Genomic DNA, 16898 nt, shown 5'->3' with positions numbered 1-16898 from the left:
ATTGAGGCCGTTTGGTTCTTCTGTTAAGTTACTTAATGTAGGTACACTGTAGACACAAGGTGAAATAAATAAATAAATAAAAAATTAGTTTTTTACAATTTCATTGTGCAGTTATAAGCAGAGACTAATGCTTTGTGAATGTATTGTATATGTACAAATATTTAAAGTTTGAAGTGCTCTTTATAGCTTACATAAAAAAAAAAGTGGTAGAAGCACTCCAGGACTTAAGTTGATGGAAAAAAACAAACCAAATAAAATATTGAGATATTTTACTGTTATGTAATTGGGTTTAGCTTCTAACTCTCTCTGCAACAAACTAAAGACACACATTTCTGTTTCTGTAAATATTTAGATTACTGTATGCCTAGTTTGAGAAACTCAAGAGCTTATCGACAAGCATTAATATGAAATTAGAGTTGTTGGTGTTTCTTTTTTTGATGGTGATTTTCAAGAGCCACACAGATGAACTACCTCCATCTTGTTCTCATTATGCGTTTGAACGTCACACTTTTTCTATACCGATACTTTCCCTCATGTTCGCCAATTCCCCCTCTACCCTACTTCTTAGGTTTGAGCAGAGGTGGGGAAGGAGGGGGGGGATGCAAGTCCACAGGACTCACACACTGCTCCATGCTTGGTATGCCGTGCTCTGGCCCGTGATACAGGTCTATTTCTGACCATGAATATCCCTGGGGCCCGGAATTAGACAATTAGATATGCACAAATGTGTGTGAGTGCTTATGTATTCAAACAAAGTGGCCAGTAGAGAACAGAGGCAGGAAATGGGGCTCTAATGGGCATATTATTCACGGTTTTATGGGCTATTTGTTGATCAGCTTTCACAGGCTTTTATGATGTTTGATTATACACACATGAAGCTTTCTGAATCCCCTCGGCTGGAAATGTCAAAGTAATCCCTGTGTCTGTCTTCTAGTGTCCAAATAGTTTTCAAGAGGGTTTAAAAAGAGGACGACAGATGTAGGGGCAGAGTGCACATTGTGCCAGTAATGGGCCACTTAGCACTGAAGTGACACACGTTAGCTTAAAGGAGCTGAGTGAGAGGAAGGAAGGTCACGGCCACCCACACCCATCGCGACCCCAACTTGAACTTTGAACCGTCGTGACAGTTTGACTAAACTTGCTGATAGACACCAATTCTGTCTGAGTGAGCTCCTCTTGTTATAGATTGTCTGTGAGTGTGTCGGTGCTACATTCTGTTTATTTTTGCTGTCACTGTGTGGCTGTATCTCTCACCCTTTTCACCTTTCCCCCCTCCTCTCTTCCGTCTCAGGTCTGTCGATCTGCGGACATAACTGCCTGCTGACAGCCGAGTGGATGTCGGCCAGCAAGATAGTGTGCCGCGTGGGTCCTGCCAAAGACGACAAGGGAGAGATCATTGTCACCACCAAGTCCGGAGGTCTCGGCACCTCCACGGTCTCATTCAAACTGCTCAGGCCTGAGAGGATTGGTAAGACTCACAAGACTAAAAAATCTCTTTTATTTGCCAGCCCAGACAATGAGAGCAGATTAAAGTTGCAACCAGGGCTGCAGCTAATGATTATTTACAGTGAATACATTCTCTTGTTTCTTACTAATCAGAAAATGCACGTCACAAGTTCCTAGACCTCAAGGTGAGGTCTTCATATTGTTTATTTTTTCCAACCAACAATTCAAAACCAAAAGATATTCAACTGACAGTGATACAAAACAGAGACAGGCACCAAATCCTCAGATTTAAGATGTTGAAATCAGCGTTTTTTGCTTGATAAACAATGAAGACAAACAATGAATCGATTATCAAAACAGCTTCTGATTGTTTGAGCACTAGTAAGTTCAGTTTATTCAGCCCAAAATTACAAGTTTGTCCCACAGGGCTTTACAATCTCCATGATACCTTCTATGCTTACAAACTTGATTCGGATAAGGAACATTTTTCACAAATTTTCACAAAAACAAACCATATCAAGATTAAAAAATAATAAATAACAGCAGCAGAGGTAGCAACCCCTACGGTGGGTGAGAGAGCTCCATGGTCTACAGCTTTTAAAAAAAACATTTAAATAGACAAAATACAAGCAGATGAAAAAGAAATTCACCACTTTTGGCAACACATACATCGCATGGATTAAAAAAGACAAATAAATACAACTTCTGCTTCTGTGTACGACTTTCTGTATTTGCGGCACATTTCTTTATGCCTCGTATCTGTTGTCAGACGTGTGAAGGTGTTTCTCAAACTGCTGTTTTTTTATTTATCTGCAGGTTTTCCTAGAAGTGTGTTGTCAATTGAGAAGATATGTTCTTCGTTTACTTATGTTCTGAATTTGCAGAAAACACAAACACTTTACCTAACCTGATCCAATTCTTCATTGGAAACTATTTCCAAAAGGGCAGGCACGTTCAAAAAATACTCAGCCGTTGATTGGATGATCTGATCGGTCTATCACTTTCTATCACCAGCAAACTTCAAATAGTCAGATCAACGAACCACATAATGTAGTCGAAGAGAGAAAATATCTTTTGTATCGAGAAAAGCCGCCTTCTTCTTTGCTCTTGCTCGGTGAAGAAATACTCTGCAGTTCTGATGGTACTTTGTGCTAGCAGCATCTACGCTAACCACGCTAGCGCCAAACAACTCTGATTGGTCCGTACCGCTGTACTTTTCCACCAACTCATAGATTGAGGCCTGGCAAGATGGATTCCTGTGTGATCTTGTGGTTTTGTGATCTTGTGCATCCAGCTGCCTCTCAAGGTTACACTTAACAAACATTAGGTGCTTCACATACAGAATAGAGTAGACAGGGTTTGTGCTAGTTTAATTACAGTCCAGAGTAACATGGTTATATATTAAGTGAATAAAAAGTAAAGTATAATATAGGGTGCTGTGTGAATGTTGGAATGTGTGCAAAATATGTTTGTGAGAGTACAGCTGTGTGTGTGAGTGCACATCTGGGATGTGTTGCCGAGGTCAGTGATGTGTGTCTCGCCTCTCCTCTGCTATCGTGCCCTGTCCTGCAGGTATCCTGGACCAGTCTGCTGTGTGGGTGGATGAGATGAACTACTACGACATGAGGACCGACCGCAACAAAGGCATCTCCCCCCTCTCCCTGCGACCCAGCAATCCACTGGGCATCGACTTAGACAAGTACGGGCCGAGAACATACGAATACACACGCAGACACAAAAATCTCTCAGCACAATCACACCGCCATAAACACACGCGCTCGGGTTATTGAGTCATGGTTTACATCCCTAAACAGAAACAAACTCTCCCCATATGCAGGCGTTTGAAATATTATGCCAACACAGCAATGGCTGAACTGCCTCTAACCGCTGCTCACAGGGAGTGGAAACAGAATAATTGTGTATAAAGAAGAGAGGACAACGATAGAAAGGGATTTGGAAAGAACTAAAGCAGCGACCCACACACATGTTTGTGTACCGCCTCAGAGCAGGCAGCATGGTGCTGCCTCCCACACGCCTGGCAGGGAGTGCAGAAGTTGTAATATATAGTTTGTATTGTCAGGTTCTGGCATTTCTAGCTTAGTGTTTGTTTGGCTTAGAGGGGCCGGGGGCAAGTGACCGCTCGTGGCCAGAGCCGAGACCCCCATAAACAGGCTGTACCATTCACTCGTGTCTCGGGGTTACATTAAACATCACAGTTGATGTGATACAGCAAGAGTTTCAGAATAAAACCCTCCTTTTTAAGCATTTAGTTGGATGAGCTGTTTGTTAGTAAAAGAGCATCACTCTTGTGCGCATCTCTGGATGGTGAAGTCACTGAATGGTTATTCAGCTGTAGCTGTTAGCACCAGCTGTTTGTAACATCATACTTGGCCTAGATATAATTAAATTAAGTGTTTTAATAAGTGGAGGTTGAAAAGTCACTGGATCAAAACAGGTTGCACCACACCGACTAGTTTATACTTAGAGCTTAGTTGTATCTAGTTATATGACCCACTTAAAGTGAGTAGAAGAAACACGGACAACATGTTTGACGTCGAGTCAGATTGAAATACTGGAATAAATGTGTAAATTGGAGATATAATGTGCAGACTATGTCAGTGAGTGATAGCAGTTACTAACCTCAATCAACCAGTGCTGTTCAAGAAACTGGCAATATTTTCATGATGTCGTTTGTTGAAATCGTATGGCACGAAACAACACAGTGAAATTGTATGTACTGTAAAGAAGTAGAGCTAGCTCGTCTAGGGTTTGGCAGTAAACAGGATGGTGTATCGGTCAGGACACAGGAATGAAGATGAGGAGACGTAATTTCTTCTCTGAACTTTGATGCGTTCCAGCAGTATTTATTTGCACTCAGTGTTATCGTCAGTTTACCTTTATTGACTCAGTACTCGGAGTATCGCAAACTAGATCATGCAGGAAGGAATAAGGATGGTAATTGTCTGAGGCGCAGTACTTGAAACTGAAGGTGGTACACACTGATGAGCCTTCTGTACAGAAATCATATTATATACTTGGACTGCACCATAAAAACTAAGACGTTAACTGTGAGAAATCGATTTTGCAAATATTGGTAAGATTAGAGAGCAATACTTGCAGTACAATAGTTTTGGTGTCTCTTGGTATAAACAGAAAATAATGAGGATTACAAGGGGGATGAGATCTGTTGCTTTTTGTCCTGTGTTTCCTTTAAATAAACTAACTTCACTACAATACACTGACAAAAACTGACTCTGATATTTAAAACTTTACATTTTACCTTTTTAAAGCTTGCAATTTTACTGTTTGTGATCTTAACCATTGCAACATCTCTACCTGCAGTAATAATATTCAGTTCTCAAAAGTCCATATGCGGTCAATGTGTGGTCCTACCTGCATATATGTACTTTAAAAATGAGGAAACGTGCACTTTCAGTCTGTTTTTATATGGTCTCATTTAACCATTGCAACAACTCTGCAGAAATAATATTATGTCATATATGTGAATGAGTACGTGCTTATGGTTTTGTGTGTGCTTACGTCACAGTGTGCACTCTTGTATATAGATTTTCTGTTTCACAGACCTCGGACATTAATACTGTACTGTCCATGTGTGGGTTTTTCTACATATGTCTGTGTGTAACTGCAGAGTGGGTGGTGGTGGTGGTGGTGGTGGGGGTTTGGTTTGTGTAGACCACGGGTCATTAGTAGAGATCAAGCTTCCCTAATGAGTGCTGGGTCCTCCAGGGGCACCCAGGCGTCACACACTGCACTTCCCACGCCAAGCTCTCCCAGCCTGGGTTCTTTTTGACTGCACACTGCCCCCTGCTGGAAAAGCTGACCCAAACATCACATTAAAAATGTATATTTATCATTTTCCAAATTCTCATTAATATATTTATACATGTATTTTTTTTTTTTTATTTAAGAATACAGTTTGGATGTGTGGATTCTTGTTTTCTTACTGTTTATATACTATGCATCTGTACAGTGTACATATTTTATAGTAGAGTTTGTCTCCTGCTGTTTCTTCTGTGTTAATATTTGTTTATCTGTCTTCTCCCAGAGGCAAAATCCCTCAGAAAGACATGGAGCTGACATTTCCAGGAATGAGTGGGGACTTTACCAGTGAGAAATTCTCTGCCACCTGGTACCTCATAGAAAACCATTCAGGCTCCAGGTAGGTGTTCGGTTTTCATTAACCTTAAGCTACCATCGCTCATAACTACTAATAAGAACTGGGAAAAAAGACAAAGCAAAAGCAGCCGTTAAACATCTGTCCCTTTGACCCAAACCCTGCAGAGAGCAATTGTATGTCGTAGTATGATTTACCTCTTGATTCTTAATGGTATATTTAAGGGGTTTAGAACATATTGTATATGTGTATTTTATGCATTTCTGTTTTTTTGGTTCACTATTTTGTAAAAACATGACATATCAGGTGACCTCTTTGGACAAGTACTTAATGTGTGTGTACTTGTTGCATTTATTTCATGTCTGAAGGAGGGCTTGCACTTGAAACAATATGTTCTAAACCACCTAAATACACCATTAAGAATCAAGAGGTAAATAAACCATCATACAGTATATGATTCTTCAGGCATTGAGCAAATTCAAAAGAAAATGAGTTGGACAGACTGCATGGAAAAAAAGACAGAATTAGTAATGCTTTGTTTCGTGACGTTCATTTTGAGCTGATGGGTTCTTGGCTGAATCTTCACATGGTTATTTGGTCCTTCAGAGAGCATTTCGGTATGTAGACGAGACAGCCCGATGACCCAAAAGCCCTGAGACCAGTTGACTGTCATGTCAGGGCAGAGGGGAGTTATTTTGGACTCTCCTGGCTTCCTCCCCCCGTGCTTAGCCTTCCAGTAACCCAGACCCCAGGATCCAGCATGACCAGGGGCCTCTGTTTGGACCTCGCTGGGTGACTGTTTCTTCCTGCGGAGGAAACCTCACTCAGGACACTGACACACAGACACACGTAGTCTCCTCAGCCAAAAATGTGTGTGTGATTGTGTTTCTGAGACACATGCTTGTGTGCAGTAAAACATATGTCTCATGACAAGAAAATGGCAAAATAATGTAAATGTAATGTTGTGCCATTAGTTGTTATCAAGTACAAATGCCAAACATTTGTTGGTTCTGGCTTTTTGAATATGACGATTTGCTTCTTTCCTCTGTTTGACATCGAAAATTGGACTGTTGGAGCAATTTAAAGACGTCATTTTGAACTCTTGTAATGGGCATTTCTTCTGAATTTTGTGTCACTTTATAGACTAAACAATTAATAATGAAATTAATGAAAGTAATCACAAGGGGCGGGCATAATGTAATGGCATGATCGTTTTGTTTTTGTTTCCTCAGTTTCGAGCAGTTGAAGATTGCGGCCAGTAATCTGAAGAAGCAGGCTACTAAGAAGAATGAGGGGAGTCTGGCCTATGTGAAAGGAGGCCTCAGTACGTTCTTTGAGGCCCAGGACGCACTGGCAGGTGAGAGGGATTAACACATTTTTGTGTGCTGTGGAACCGCACCAAATGGTCTACAATTAATACACAAACTTCCAAATCATCACTCTTCATTTTTGCTTCGAGAAAGAGCTCTTGATTTTTGGAAAGTGTGCAAGTGTTCGTGTCTCTGGATTTTTTTTTTTTTTCCCCACATGCGGTTTAGCGACGGTTGATTAAAGAGGCTCATTTGGACGCTGTGTGAAAACCCTCCACTTTCTGCTACAGTTACACCAGCCAACCACAACACAGCTAATTCACCTTCATCAAAATGAGATCAGCTCTCACCTGTCACATACAGTCTCGCTTGAGTCTCCCTAGAGCCTGGAAGTGGACACACACACATGCACATTTGACCACATTGACTTTGAGATGCCAAAAAGATTTCAAGGTAGCAGAGACTGACTGCTGTCGCTCTGCCAGGTACCTCAAATCAATTGTTTGCTTCATCATTCATACTTTTGTCTGTTTACTCTCTCCTCCCGCCATAGCCGCTTAGTTACTTCCCCTTACTATTTATACGTACACTTTTCTGCCTCCATCATTATTATTATTGCTTTCCGTATGTTTGTGCCCCGTTTGGGAGAGAGGCAATGTTTTCATTGTTAGTGGCTGAATCTAAATAAACGGAGCGGACCAACACAATGCAGGCCAGAGTATTAGGACTGATAGTGCTGATAACAGACCCAATATGACCAATGGGAACAATGCACAGTCATTCTCACGTTCAGACTGAGCGTGCCTACTGTGTGCCCACTGCCCCAATGGGAAATGTACAGTCCCTACAGATGGAGGAAGCAGTAGACCATAGATGGACTCAAGTGACCTGTGAGCCAGAAGGGCATAATGATGCTTTATGACCTGTGTGACAGGATGGGATTTACTGTATGGGCCTGATATATAAGACCCAGTTATAAGATGCCCCACTTGCTTTGCAACAACTCTTTTTTGGATAAAGACTTTTAGAAGATAAGGGATACTTTGAATTGAACAAAGTGGGCAGTAATAGCATGTTTAACACATTTATTATTAAATTTATATAACGTACAGAAAATCATTTAATTCAAAATAACCAACAAACATGACAAATGATAGTCTTTAATTCTCTCGTACCACTTGAAGGAGAATCAACATTAAACAGTGGAAGAAGGTTTGTAGTGATTTTCAAAGGTTTATATAACGTTAATAACACCTGGTAGTCAGCAATGCTCGGAGGGGAAAATCTTGCACATTATACATTTGCCAAACTCATCAGTTAGTCCTGGTTCTTAAAGCCTTTTCTCCCTTGAAAGTGAAGCACTATATAATTACATTAAAGCTGCAGTCAATATTTTTAATTTATGAAACAGTCCTAAAATTAGTTATTATTTTGCCTGAGACTCCAGTTCTTTGTAAGTCAAGTCAAATTTGATTTGTATAGCCCAAAATCACAAATCACAAGTTGCCTCAGGGGCTTCAAAATCTGTACAACGCTCAACACCCGCTGTCATTAAAGTAAGGGAAAAACTCCCCCAAAAAATCCCTTTTAATGAGGAAAAGGTGGGAGAAACCAAAAACATAAATCTCACATCTGTCTAGCTTGTCTAGTTGTGTTCAGTTCCTATGGTCAGCCTTTTTTGAAAAGGTTGCAATGATTGTTTTTAGCATTTTCCTGACTGTCCTTTTTGAGCTTGACCTTTTCTATGCTTTAACTCATTTTCACTTGTCATCAGTTAATTTCCTTCATGGCAACAACACAAAATGTACAGGAGCTATTAGAAGCTCAGAAGCTAGGCTCACTTACCACATTCAGGCCTGATTTAACAGAAACACTATTAACGAACATCAACAAACTTGCTCACCAGTAAGGTTAAAATCCAACAGTCTCACTCTGTAACAAAGAATAAGTTCTCACTTTATTCAAAGCGTTCTTAATCTGTATTCTTAATGTCTGTTAACTCTAATATCATACAACTCCCACTCTTCAAATGTCATTTACACAGAAAACATTGTTTCACATATTCAGATCAGTAACTTGACTCAAAAGATAATTTTTAAGCTTCTTGACTCCAGTCTTCTCACTATGAGTCATTACAGCGCTGCAACATCCTTTCTCGGCCAAGATTTGGCTCTCAGTCATAAAAAACGAAGTACTAGCCCAGAATGGATAGCTCAAGTGGAGATATTCTGTACACTAGGTATGGTCAGCCAAACCGACATACCAGCCGCCATGCTGCTTGTGGCCAGCCAGCTCGAGACAGCTCTGTAATAGCTCACTGCCAGGCCTAGTTAGCACAGCTGTCTGAGCAACTGTGAATCCTTTCTTTGTCCCTCAGCAGCGTTTGGCACGTCTCTGTTGTTCTGAGTCGTTCCAAATGAACCTCACCTGAGATGTAGCAGTGAAAATTTAAAAGAAATGAGCTGTGAAAAAAAAAGAAGAAATTAAGAGGGTGCTTGTGTGTTCTCCTTGTTCAGAATTTGCCGTGTTAGAAGTTGCTGTAGTGCTTCCAGCCCTCTCAATCACCATCAAGTCATTTTTGTCTCCTCCCTTGTTTATTTTCAGTTCTGCTTGCATGTGAGATTTTTATTGATGACTTTAATAGAAGTTCAGAGTTATTTTTTAATGCAAGCATACAGCTGCCGGCAAGGTGGAAACGAGGAGGAGAAGCCAAATCTGGGAAAAGAAATGAGGCGGATAGAAAATATTTAGTGCAAACAGCGGGACTATGACTTAAATATCCATGGGGGTTCTCTCCCTCCCTCTCTTTTCTTGTCCGCACTAATTGCCTCTTAATTGCTCCCCAGTTTTACAAACCATCTCCAACAGAAATAGCTAAACAAAATCCCACGTCTCTTTTTAATGAACTATGAACTCTGTTCTTAAGCACACAGTTTAGACTTTTGCATCTGCAAACCACAAATCTTGTTAATTACAGAGCTGTTTGGGTTAGTTAGCTAATGTCAGCTTTTGGCATACGGAGAACAAGAATGGGGGACTCCAGCCAGCTTTTGATGCAAGGGTTGTAGTCTTAAAGCCTCTAAAGGGTGGATCAAAGGTGCATCATCAAGTTGCATGGCCTCAAAAGCTTTGCATGGTGTGAGCTGCACCAGATTAGAATCCATTCTTTTTGCACCTTGTTAGTGCAGGCCTTTTTTCAACCAGATTGAGCAATCCATATTAGTTTCTTTGTATTTATTAAGTCACAGGGATCTGCCATCAAATTTGTTATAATTCCTAGCCTCATGTTACCTTATAGGTGGTATATAGATTTTAGATATAGAGTCCATTGGTATCAGATCGGTAATCTGTATCAGCAGATATCCCAAATTGAGTTATGAGAATGTTTATCAGGAGTAAAAAGTTTAGTGGGTGCATCTTTAATTACAAGGAAAAATGTCAAGCACATATCTTATTGTACAGTTGCTTTAAAGTAAAAATTAAAAGGCGCTTACATTTAACCTTCAAAATGTATTTTATTTTATTTAGAGAAGGAACAGTGTAAATTAAGAAATAGACATGATAAGAAAAAAATATTTATGTTCAGTTGGCTTCCTTAGATACAACAAAGAACAAACAACACAGGGCATGCAGTTTAAAAGGACACACAGATGTGGTTGGACTACTGGGGACATAAATGAAGACGTGTTTGACGCAGAGAAGTAATGCGGTGTTTCAGGCTCAGACAGGGTTCACATGGAGTCACAAGTTAGATCCTCCTGTCAGCTCTTTTTAGTCTGCCAGGTGTCCTAGTTATTGGAGGTAGATGTAGTAGTAAATAATGTCATTTCAAGCACCTATATGTTGATGTTGTTGTCTGAAATGTCATGGCTTCCATCAAGTCCTTTTTTACTTGTTTTATGGTCAGATACGTGTGTTACTGGTCTGTTCTTTATGCTACTTTCAAGTAATCTCATCAAGTAATTTTTACCCCATTGGGAGATTTTTTGTTTGATAAAATTTTTTACTTGCAGTGAGGAAACAGTTGGTCCTGTAAACAGTCCATGTGAACCACCACAGACTGTTGAAAGAAATGGAAGGTTTTGGGCATGGAGACTGTTTGGTTGTGGAGCCTCAGTGACAAATTAAGCCGTGTTTCTGAGACAGAGCTGCTCCGGCTGATTGACTGACTGACTGACTGACTGACTGACTGACTGACTGACAGTTTGTCAGGGAGTCCAGGGTTGTTTCTACTAAAATGTTGAAATTTGAGGTTTTTCATTGTTGTGTGAAAAGGAAGTCTCCCAGTGATGCAGGAAACGGAACGGCTACCGTGTTCCAAAAATGCCAGATTCCCAGGGCCTATTCCCCGAGCCCCCAGCCCCGGCAGGAGTCAAAACATCTCCAGCTTTAGAATCCAGGGACACTGTATTTTTATTCTTATTCATTTTTTTCCCCTCAATGGTTCCAGGAAGTGAAGCGGGAGCTGCGGCTCTTCCTCAGGTCCTGACTGCGTGTGTTATCCGGACTCTGACCTGATGTTTAGGTTTGCTGTGACGTCACCAGCCCCTCAGTGTGTGACAGATGCAGAGGACACACAGCTGGCAACAGGGCAAGGCGGGTGGGGGGAGAAGGAGTGTGGAGACGTGAAGCAGACCTGCAGTGTGTGTGTGTGTCTTAGTCTTCCTGTGTGTTCAGCCCTATCAATCCTGTGCTGTCCCGTATACACTCCCACGTCTACGTGCCTTTGTCCGAACCTGCATCTGGTCGCATTTTCTGCCGGTCGGCGAGCAGCGAGGGGTCCACGAAAGGGCCAGCGACGTCCATACTGATTAGGCCATGGCATGTTTGAACAGTGTGTTTTAGGAATACCTCAGTCTCTGCCTTGAGGCTTCTGTCTGTCAGAATGGACCCACATATTTATTTGCAGAACTCTCCCCCCTTCACTTTGCCTCCCGCTCCCTCTGCTGTCTCCAAGCTCTGCTAACAGCCAGTATTTGTAGTGGAACAACTGTGGGAGAAGAAGGAAGGCAGGGAAGTGGAGAGGAGAGAAAGGAGAGGATCGTTATCCTTTTTTTTTTTCCATGTTTCTGTCTCTTAACTTCATTCCTGAGATGTCTGCCTGTTGCATATTTGAATCGCTCCGCAAGTATGTATGAGAAGGTCTCCTAAGCCTTCTCCACCTCTCCTCCACTCTGTCAATAAACCCACACTGCAGCTCTCAGCACCCAGCTGCCCACTACTGCACACCATTTATTTATTCACTGGGGTAGCCACACCACTCGCTCTGCCTCTTTTTCTCTCTCTATTTTCTCCCCTCATTCCCTCTTTTCAAATTCCGTCTCCCGCGTAAAGCTCTTCATGCTAAGTGATGGATACAAGCCATCAGAGAGTTCCTCCCACTTCCCCTGAGCAAAAGTCATTTTTGGCATCCAGACCTCCAGCTCTGCTCTCCCAACTGTTATTTTTCAGAGAGTTGAAACATTTTAGATTCACATTACCTCCAGGTCAAAGGGCTCCAAATGTCCCAAGACCACAAAATGGTGCTGTTAATGGCTCTGCTTAGGTGAATTGATCCAGTACAGTCACCACTGGAACAAGGTCAGGTCCTGTTGCGTGGGAAACAGGCACAAGAGGGGGGTGGGTTCAGTAGTAGCATCTGTGGGTGGAGATCAGCAAGGTTATCTCCCATCTACCACTGGGGTAGGGCCTGTTTATTGTTTTACCTTCGGTTCCTGAAATTGAAAATGTTCCTGTCTCAGGGGATTGGTTACGTTGTGGAGAAAAGTTCTGCTTTTTTTTCTTTTTCCACATTTCTTACCATCATTACTGTACTGTCTGTACATATACTCAACATTCATGCTAACATGGCATTATTATTATATATTTTATTTCAGGGGATTTTATGCTTTTGTCTATCACAGTCTTTTACAATATGAATGAATACTGATTTTTGTGTTGCAGCGATCCACCAGAGGCTGGAGTCTGATGGTACAGAGAGAGTGGAGGGATCAATGACTCAACGGCTAGAAAACATCCTCAACAGTAAGCATCTTTCCAACCTCAAAGGAAATTGCAGATTTATTGCACTCCTCATGTTGTTGTGCAGGTTCTGTTTTTCAGGCCCCATTTCATGTTTCATTTAATACATTGATAGCAAATGACAAAGGCATGTGACTGTATCCCAGCTGGTTTTAGAACTCCGGTTTGAATTTGGACACAAGGCTTAATACCACCATCTGGGGTGCATTTAACTTTTTAGTTGTTTGACAGCTTTCCAGTCTATTTAAGATGCATGAAGAACTAAAGTCATTCATCACTGAAGAGAACACGTTGATTATGTCAGTAAAAAAAGTAACTAAATCTATTGGTAGAGCTACCAAAGTGAGTTCTTTTGTCAACAATGTACTCTTTTGTACATTACAATTGCTAAGCTAGTATATTTCACGATTAGTGGGAATTATCATTTTTACATCACAATCCTTATTTTCATTGAAATCTATTAAAATCATGATGTGACATTTGTTGGTGTCTGTACCAATCAGCGTCTGCAGTACTACAATACTCCATTATAATGCCCTTGTGTCACACATTTGACCTTGCTGCTTCTGCCATTTGGATATTGCTCTTGGCCAAACTGCGATTTGGATAATGTTTTGATTAACTGTGCAGCTCTACTTTCTCATAAACCCTTCATCGTTCTTTGATTCATCTTCACTCTGCATAGACTGGCGGAGTACATTTTCAGCAACGCTTCAGAATTTAATTTTTAAATCACAACCCTTTTAAAACCGTTGCACTCCTTCGGCTCCGAACTTTAACTTGTTACATTAATGTTTTCCAAAGATGTACCTTTTTGATATTCAGGAGATGAAATGGAGATAATGTCTTCTAATCTTCATCTTCACAAATATCTTACTGGCAGTCAATAGGATACAAGACTCTTACATGTGTGTTCATGTGAACTAAGTGTAACTTGATATGTTATATGATAAGAAATGGTGATATACAGGGGAGAGATTGTAACCCCTGTTGTCTGAGTGAATGGCCAGTTGAGAATATTTAGTCAAATTGATTGCAAGGTTCTACGCCCAAATCCTATGAAATATTATTTCTTATATAATCGACATATACTGTGTATTTGACATTGTTTGACATTATTTTATATTTTTTATGTAGAGATAATGAAAGAGCTATTTTCGGGTTGCCAGCCCCGCCGCTCGTTACTTTTACTTTTTATTTCTAACAGTATGCCCTTGAGTGGATCTTAACATGAAATAAAACTCAAGGGGCAAAAGAGTCAAAGTGATTTTGAGAAGAGACAGTCTGATGCTATGACACCTAACTTCACCATCCACCAGTCATCACACACTCATGCACAGCGTGTGTGTTCAGCCGCCTTTGTAGATCTTCCCCTTTTTAACGAGCAGATCCCTCAGCAGATCCTGTGTTCCCACCCTCTCATCTCATACATGATAATGTGACTTTTCTAATGGAGGGTCAATAAGCAGGTCCTTTTCCCGGAGTCTAGAGTAAATAAACCTCCCAGCCGGACGTAGCTTTCATCCCCACAAGCCCCAGACTTGTGGGCCCATGGCCCAGTGGGCCCAGGCCACCGTTCGCCCCCCAAAAACACATGCATCAAGCACACTGCACCAATCAGCCAATCACAAAACAAGAATGTTACTTTCATGACAACTCAGATTTGCGAGTGAAAAATGTGAAATATTCCTCTGTTTGGTCCCATGCTGGTTTTCCTTCAGAGATTTTGTTTTGGGGGTTGGGTTTTGTTTTGATTAGAAGAACTCGTTTTTTTTCCCTATTTGACGGCACATCCGAGGCCACCCACGAAGCCAGTTAACTGTGCAAAGGTTCCACTAAGCTGTCCGACTAAGAGATAGCTGTCACTTTCTCCCTAGCAGCTCAGTCTGTACTGTTTCAAAAAGCATAGAGAGCAGGAAGAATACCAGAGACCGACATTAAAAGGGAAATGTGGTATCAACATTTATTTGTATAGTAGCCTATCCAGGGTTCACATTTTCTCCTGCCTCTTTCACTCTCATTCACTCTCCGTCTTCCTCGTAGGAGCGAGTGATACCGCGGATACTCTTTTCCAGGAGGTCTTGGGGCGGAAAGACAAAGCTGACTCCACACGCAATGCGCTCAACGTCCTGCAACGTTTCAAGTTTCTCTTCAACCTGCCACTCAACATCGAACGCAATATCCAAAAGGTACTACCCCAAAAATAACAATAGAAACACCAGCACATGTATATGACTGTTAAGTACCTAATATAAAATAAATACAGCTTCCCTTTGCCTCCACACCAGCACACTTGTAATGCTGTCATTTGAGCCCTGAGCTGTGTGTAGTGAGATATTGGATCATTCATCGAGAGGGGAAAAGCGTTCAGCTCTGAGTGATGGAGGAGGTGAAAATCTGTTTTACAGTCTCTCAGAACTTCTCTCAGCATAGAGTGTTTAGATCTGGTTATTTGTGGGGCTGTTGTTTTCATCTATGTGTCCTTGATACTAATCATGAGTTCATTTAGCTGTCATAACAGGACATTGCCATCTCAAAGTACGGGAACACTGTCGGGTGCACAGAATCTGTGGGTTAATATTCCTCAGTTATTATAAAACCCAGCCGAGCAATCGTATAAGCTAATGGCTCCCATGAGAATCTCCCCAAGTCCACGAGCGTCTGTAACTTCGCCTCATTTCACTTTACTTTATTGTCCCTCCACGGGAAACTGTCCTAACAGCAACCGTTAAAAATACAGTAGAAGACAAGCAGCATATATACATATAAACATAACCCAAGAAAACAGCAATCATACAAAACTAATAAACCAATAACCCAGCCACAACTACTTAACAAAGTTAGAGACATAATAGCATAAGTTTGAACACCTGAACTCCTGAACTTCAAAAGGCAGTGATACCTGCTGTCCAAAGCTGACCATGTCCAATTTTTGTTAAAACCATAGAACAAAGGTGTCAGTTAAAGTCTGTTGTAACTGTTGAGGCTACAGTTCATGTGTCCCTGTTTCTGAGCTTCAACTTATTACTGTATTTAGAGACGTTTCGATACCATTTTGTCATTCCTGATAGCTGAACTTTATGCATTGGCCGATACAGAGTACCAATCTGATACGTGTGTAAAACAAATACAAAATAAATCGATTAGGGTTAGGGTGTCCCGTTTAGGAGCCAACAAATAGACATGTGTACTCGCCGATACATGATCCTGCATTTTAGGCATTTCCGATGCTTTTTCTGTGATTTTCAAGAACTATGTAAAGCTTACTGCATTTAATAAATGCCGTTTTTTCTCCAATACATTGTTACATTGTTAAATGGACCCTACAACAAAAAGAGCATTCAACATCACAGGATTCATAAGAGAAGCTGACCTTTTAATGATAAACTGTTAAAGTTATTTTAATATATAATGCAGTGTTTCCCAGACCGCAGGCACAGATTGGATGGCAGTCATCCAGAGGGTGGAGCTAGAGAGGCTTGTGTGTGTCACTATTCAAGTTCAATGGGATGCATCATTAACTGAATTTACTTTTCTCTTTTGTCAGGGTGATTACGATGTGGTGATTAATGACTATGAGAAAGCCAAATCTCTCTTTGGCAACACTGAGGTCCCGGTTTTCAAAAAAGGTAAACAGATCACTTTTTGTGTTTTACCTCAGCAGCTGAATGAAAGTAAGTAAAATGTCACTCTCTTTTAAATGATTCTCTCTATTTAATATCTGTTATTCTGCTTTAGTGTATGCCGAGGTTGAGACGAGGATCAGCGCTCTGAGGAGTCTCTTGTTGGAGAAACTGCTGCAGACCCCGTCAACACTGCACGACCAGAAGAGATACATCAGGTCTATTTACATTTTTATAATCCTGCAACAGCTATTTCATACCATCTGTCTGTATTCCTCCCAGTCGTCATGTCGTGGGCTTTATACATCTCATACTCTCCAACGGGTATCTACGCCTTTTTTTTTTCACCTTTCTCAGTCATGT

The 16898-nt window shown here is 41.1% G+C and overlaps 1 protein-coding gene across 2 annotated transcripts in view; it reads left to right on the top strand.

Moving 5' to 3' along the window:
• exoc2 (exocyst complex component 2) overlaps positions 1-16898 on the top strand; it is a 49460-nt gene that overhangs the window by 12360 nt on the left and 20202 nt on the right. For both annotated transcript variants that reach the window (XM_051377876.1, XM_051377875.1), the window contains exons 3-10: positions 1292-1468; positions 3019-3145; positions 5513-5626; positions 6814-6938; positions 12835-12915; positions 14956-15101; positions 16460-16541; positions 16651-16753. In XM_051377876.1, coding sequence (XP_051233836.1) covers positions 1292-1468; positions 3019-3145; positions 5513-5626; positions 6814-6938; positions 12835-12915; positions 14956-15101; positions 16460-16541; positions 16651-16753 — 955 coding nt within the window. The remainder of the gene's footprint in view (positions 1-1291; positions 1469-3018; positions 3146-5512; positions 5627-6813; positions 6939-12834; positions 12916-14955; positions 15102-16459; positions 16542-16650; positions 16754-16898) is intronic.

This window comes from Dicentrarchus labrax, unplaced genomic scaffold, assembly GCF_905237075.1.
Source record: "Dicentrarchus labrax unplaced genomic scaffold, dlabrax2021, whole genome shotgun sequence".
Taxonomy (NCBI): Eukaryota; Metazoa; Chordata; class Actinopteri; family Moronidae; genus Dicentrarchus; species Dicentrarchus labrax.
Note: the sequence above shows the minus strand (reverse complement) of the source record. Positions and strands in the feature narration are given on the sequence as shown.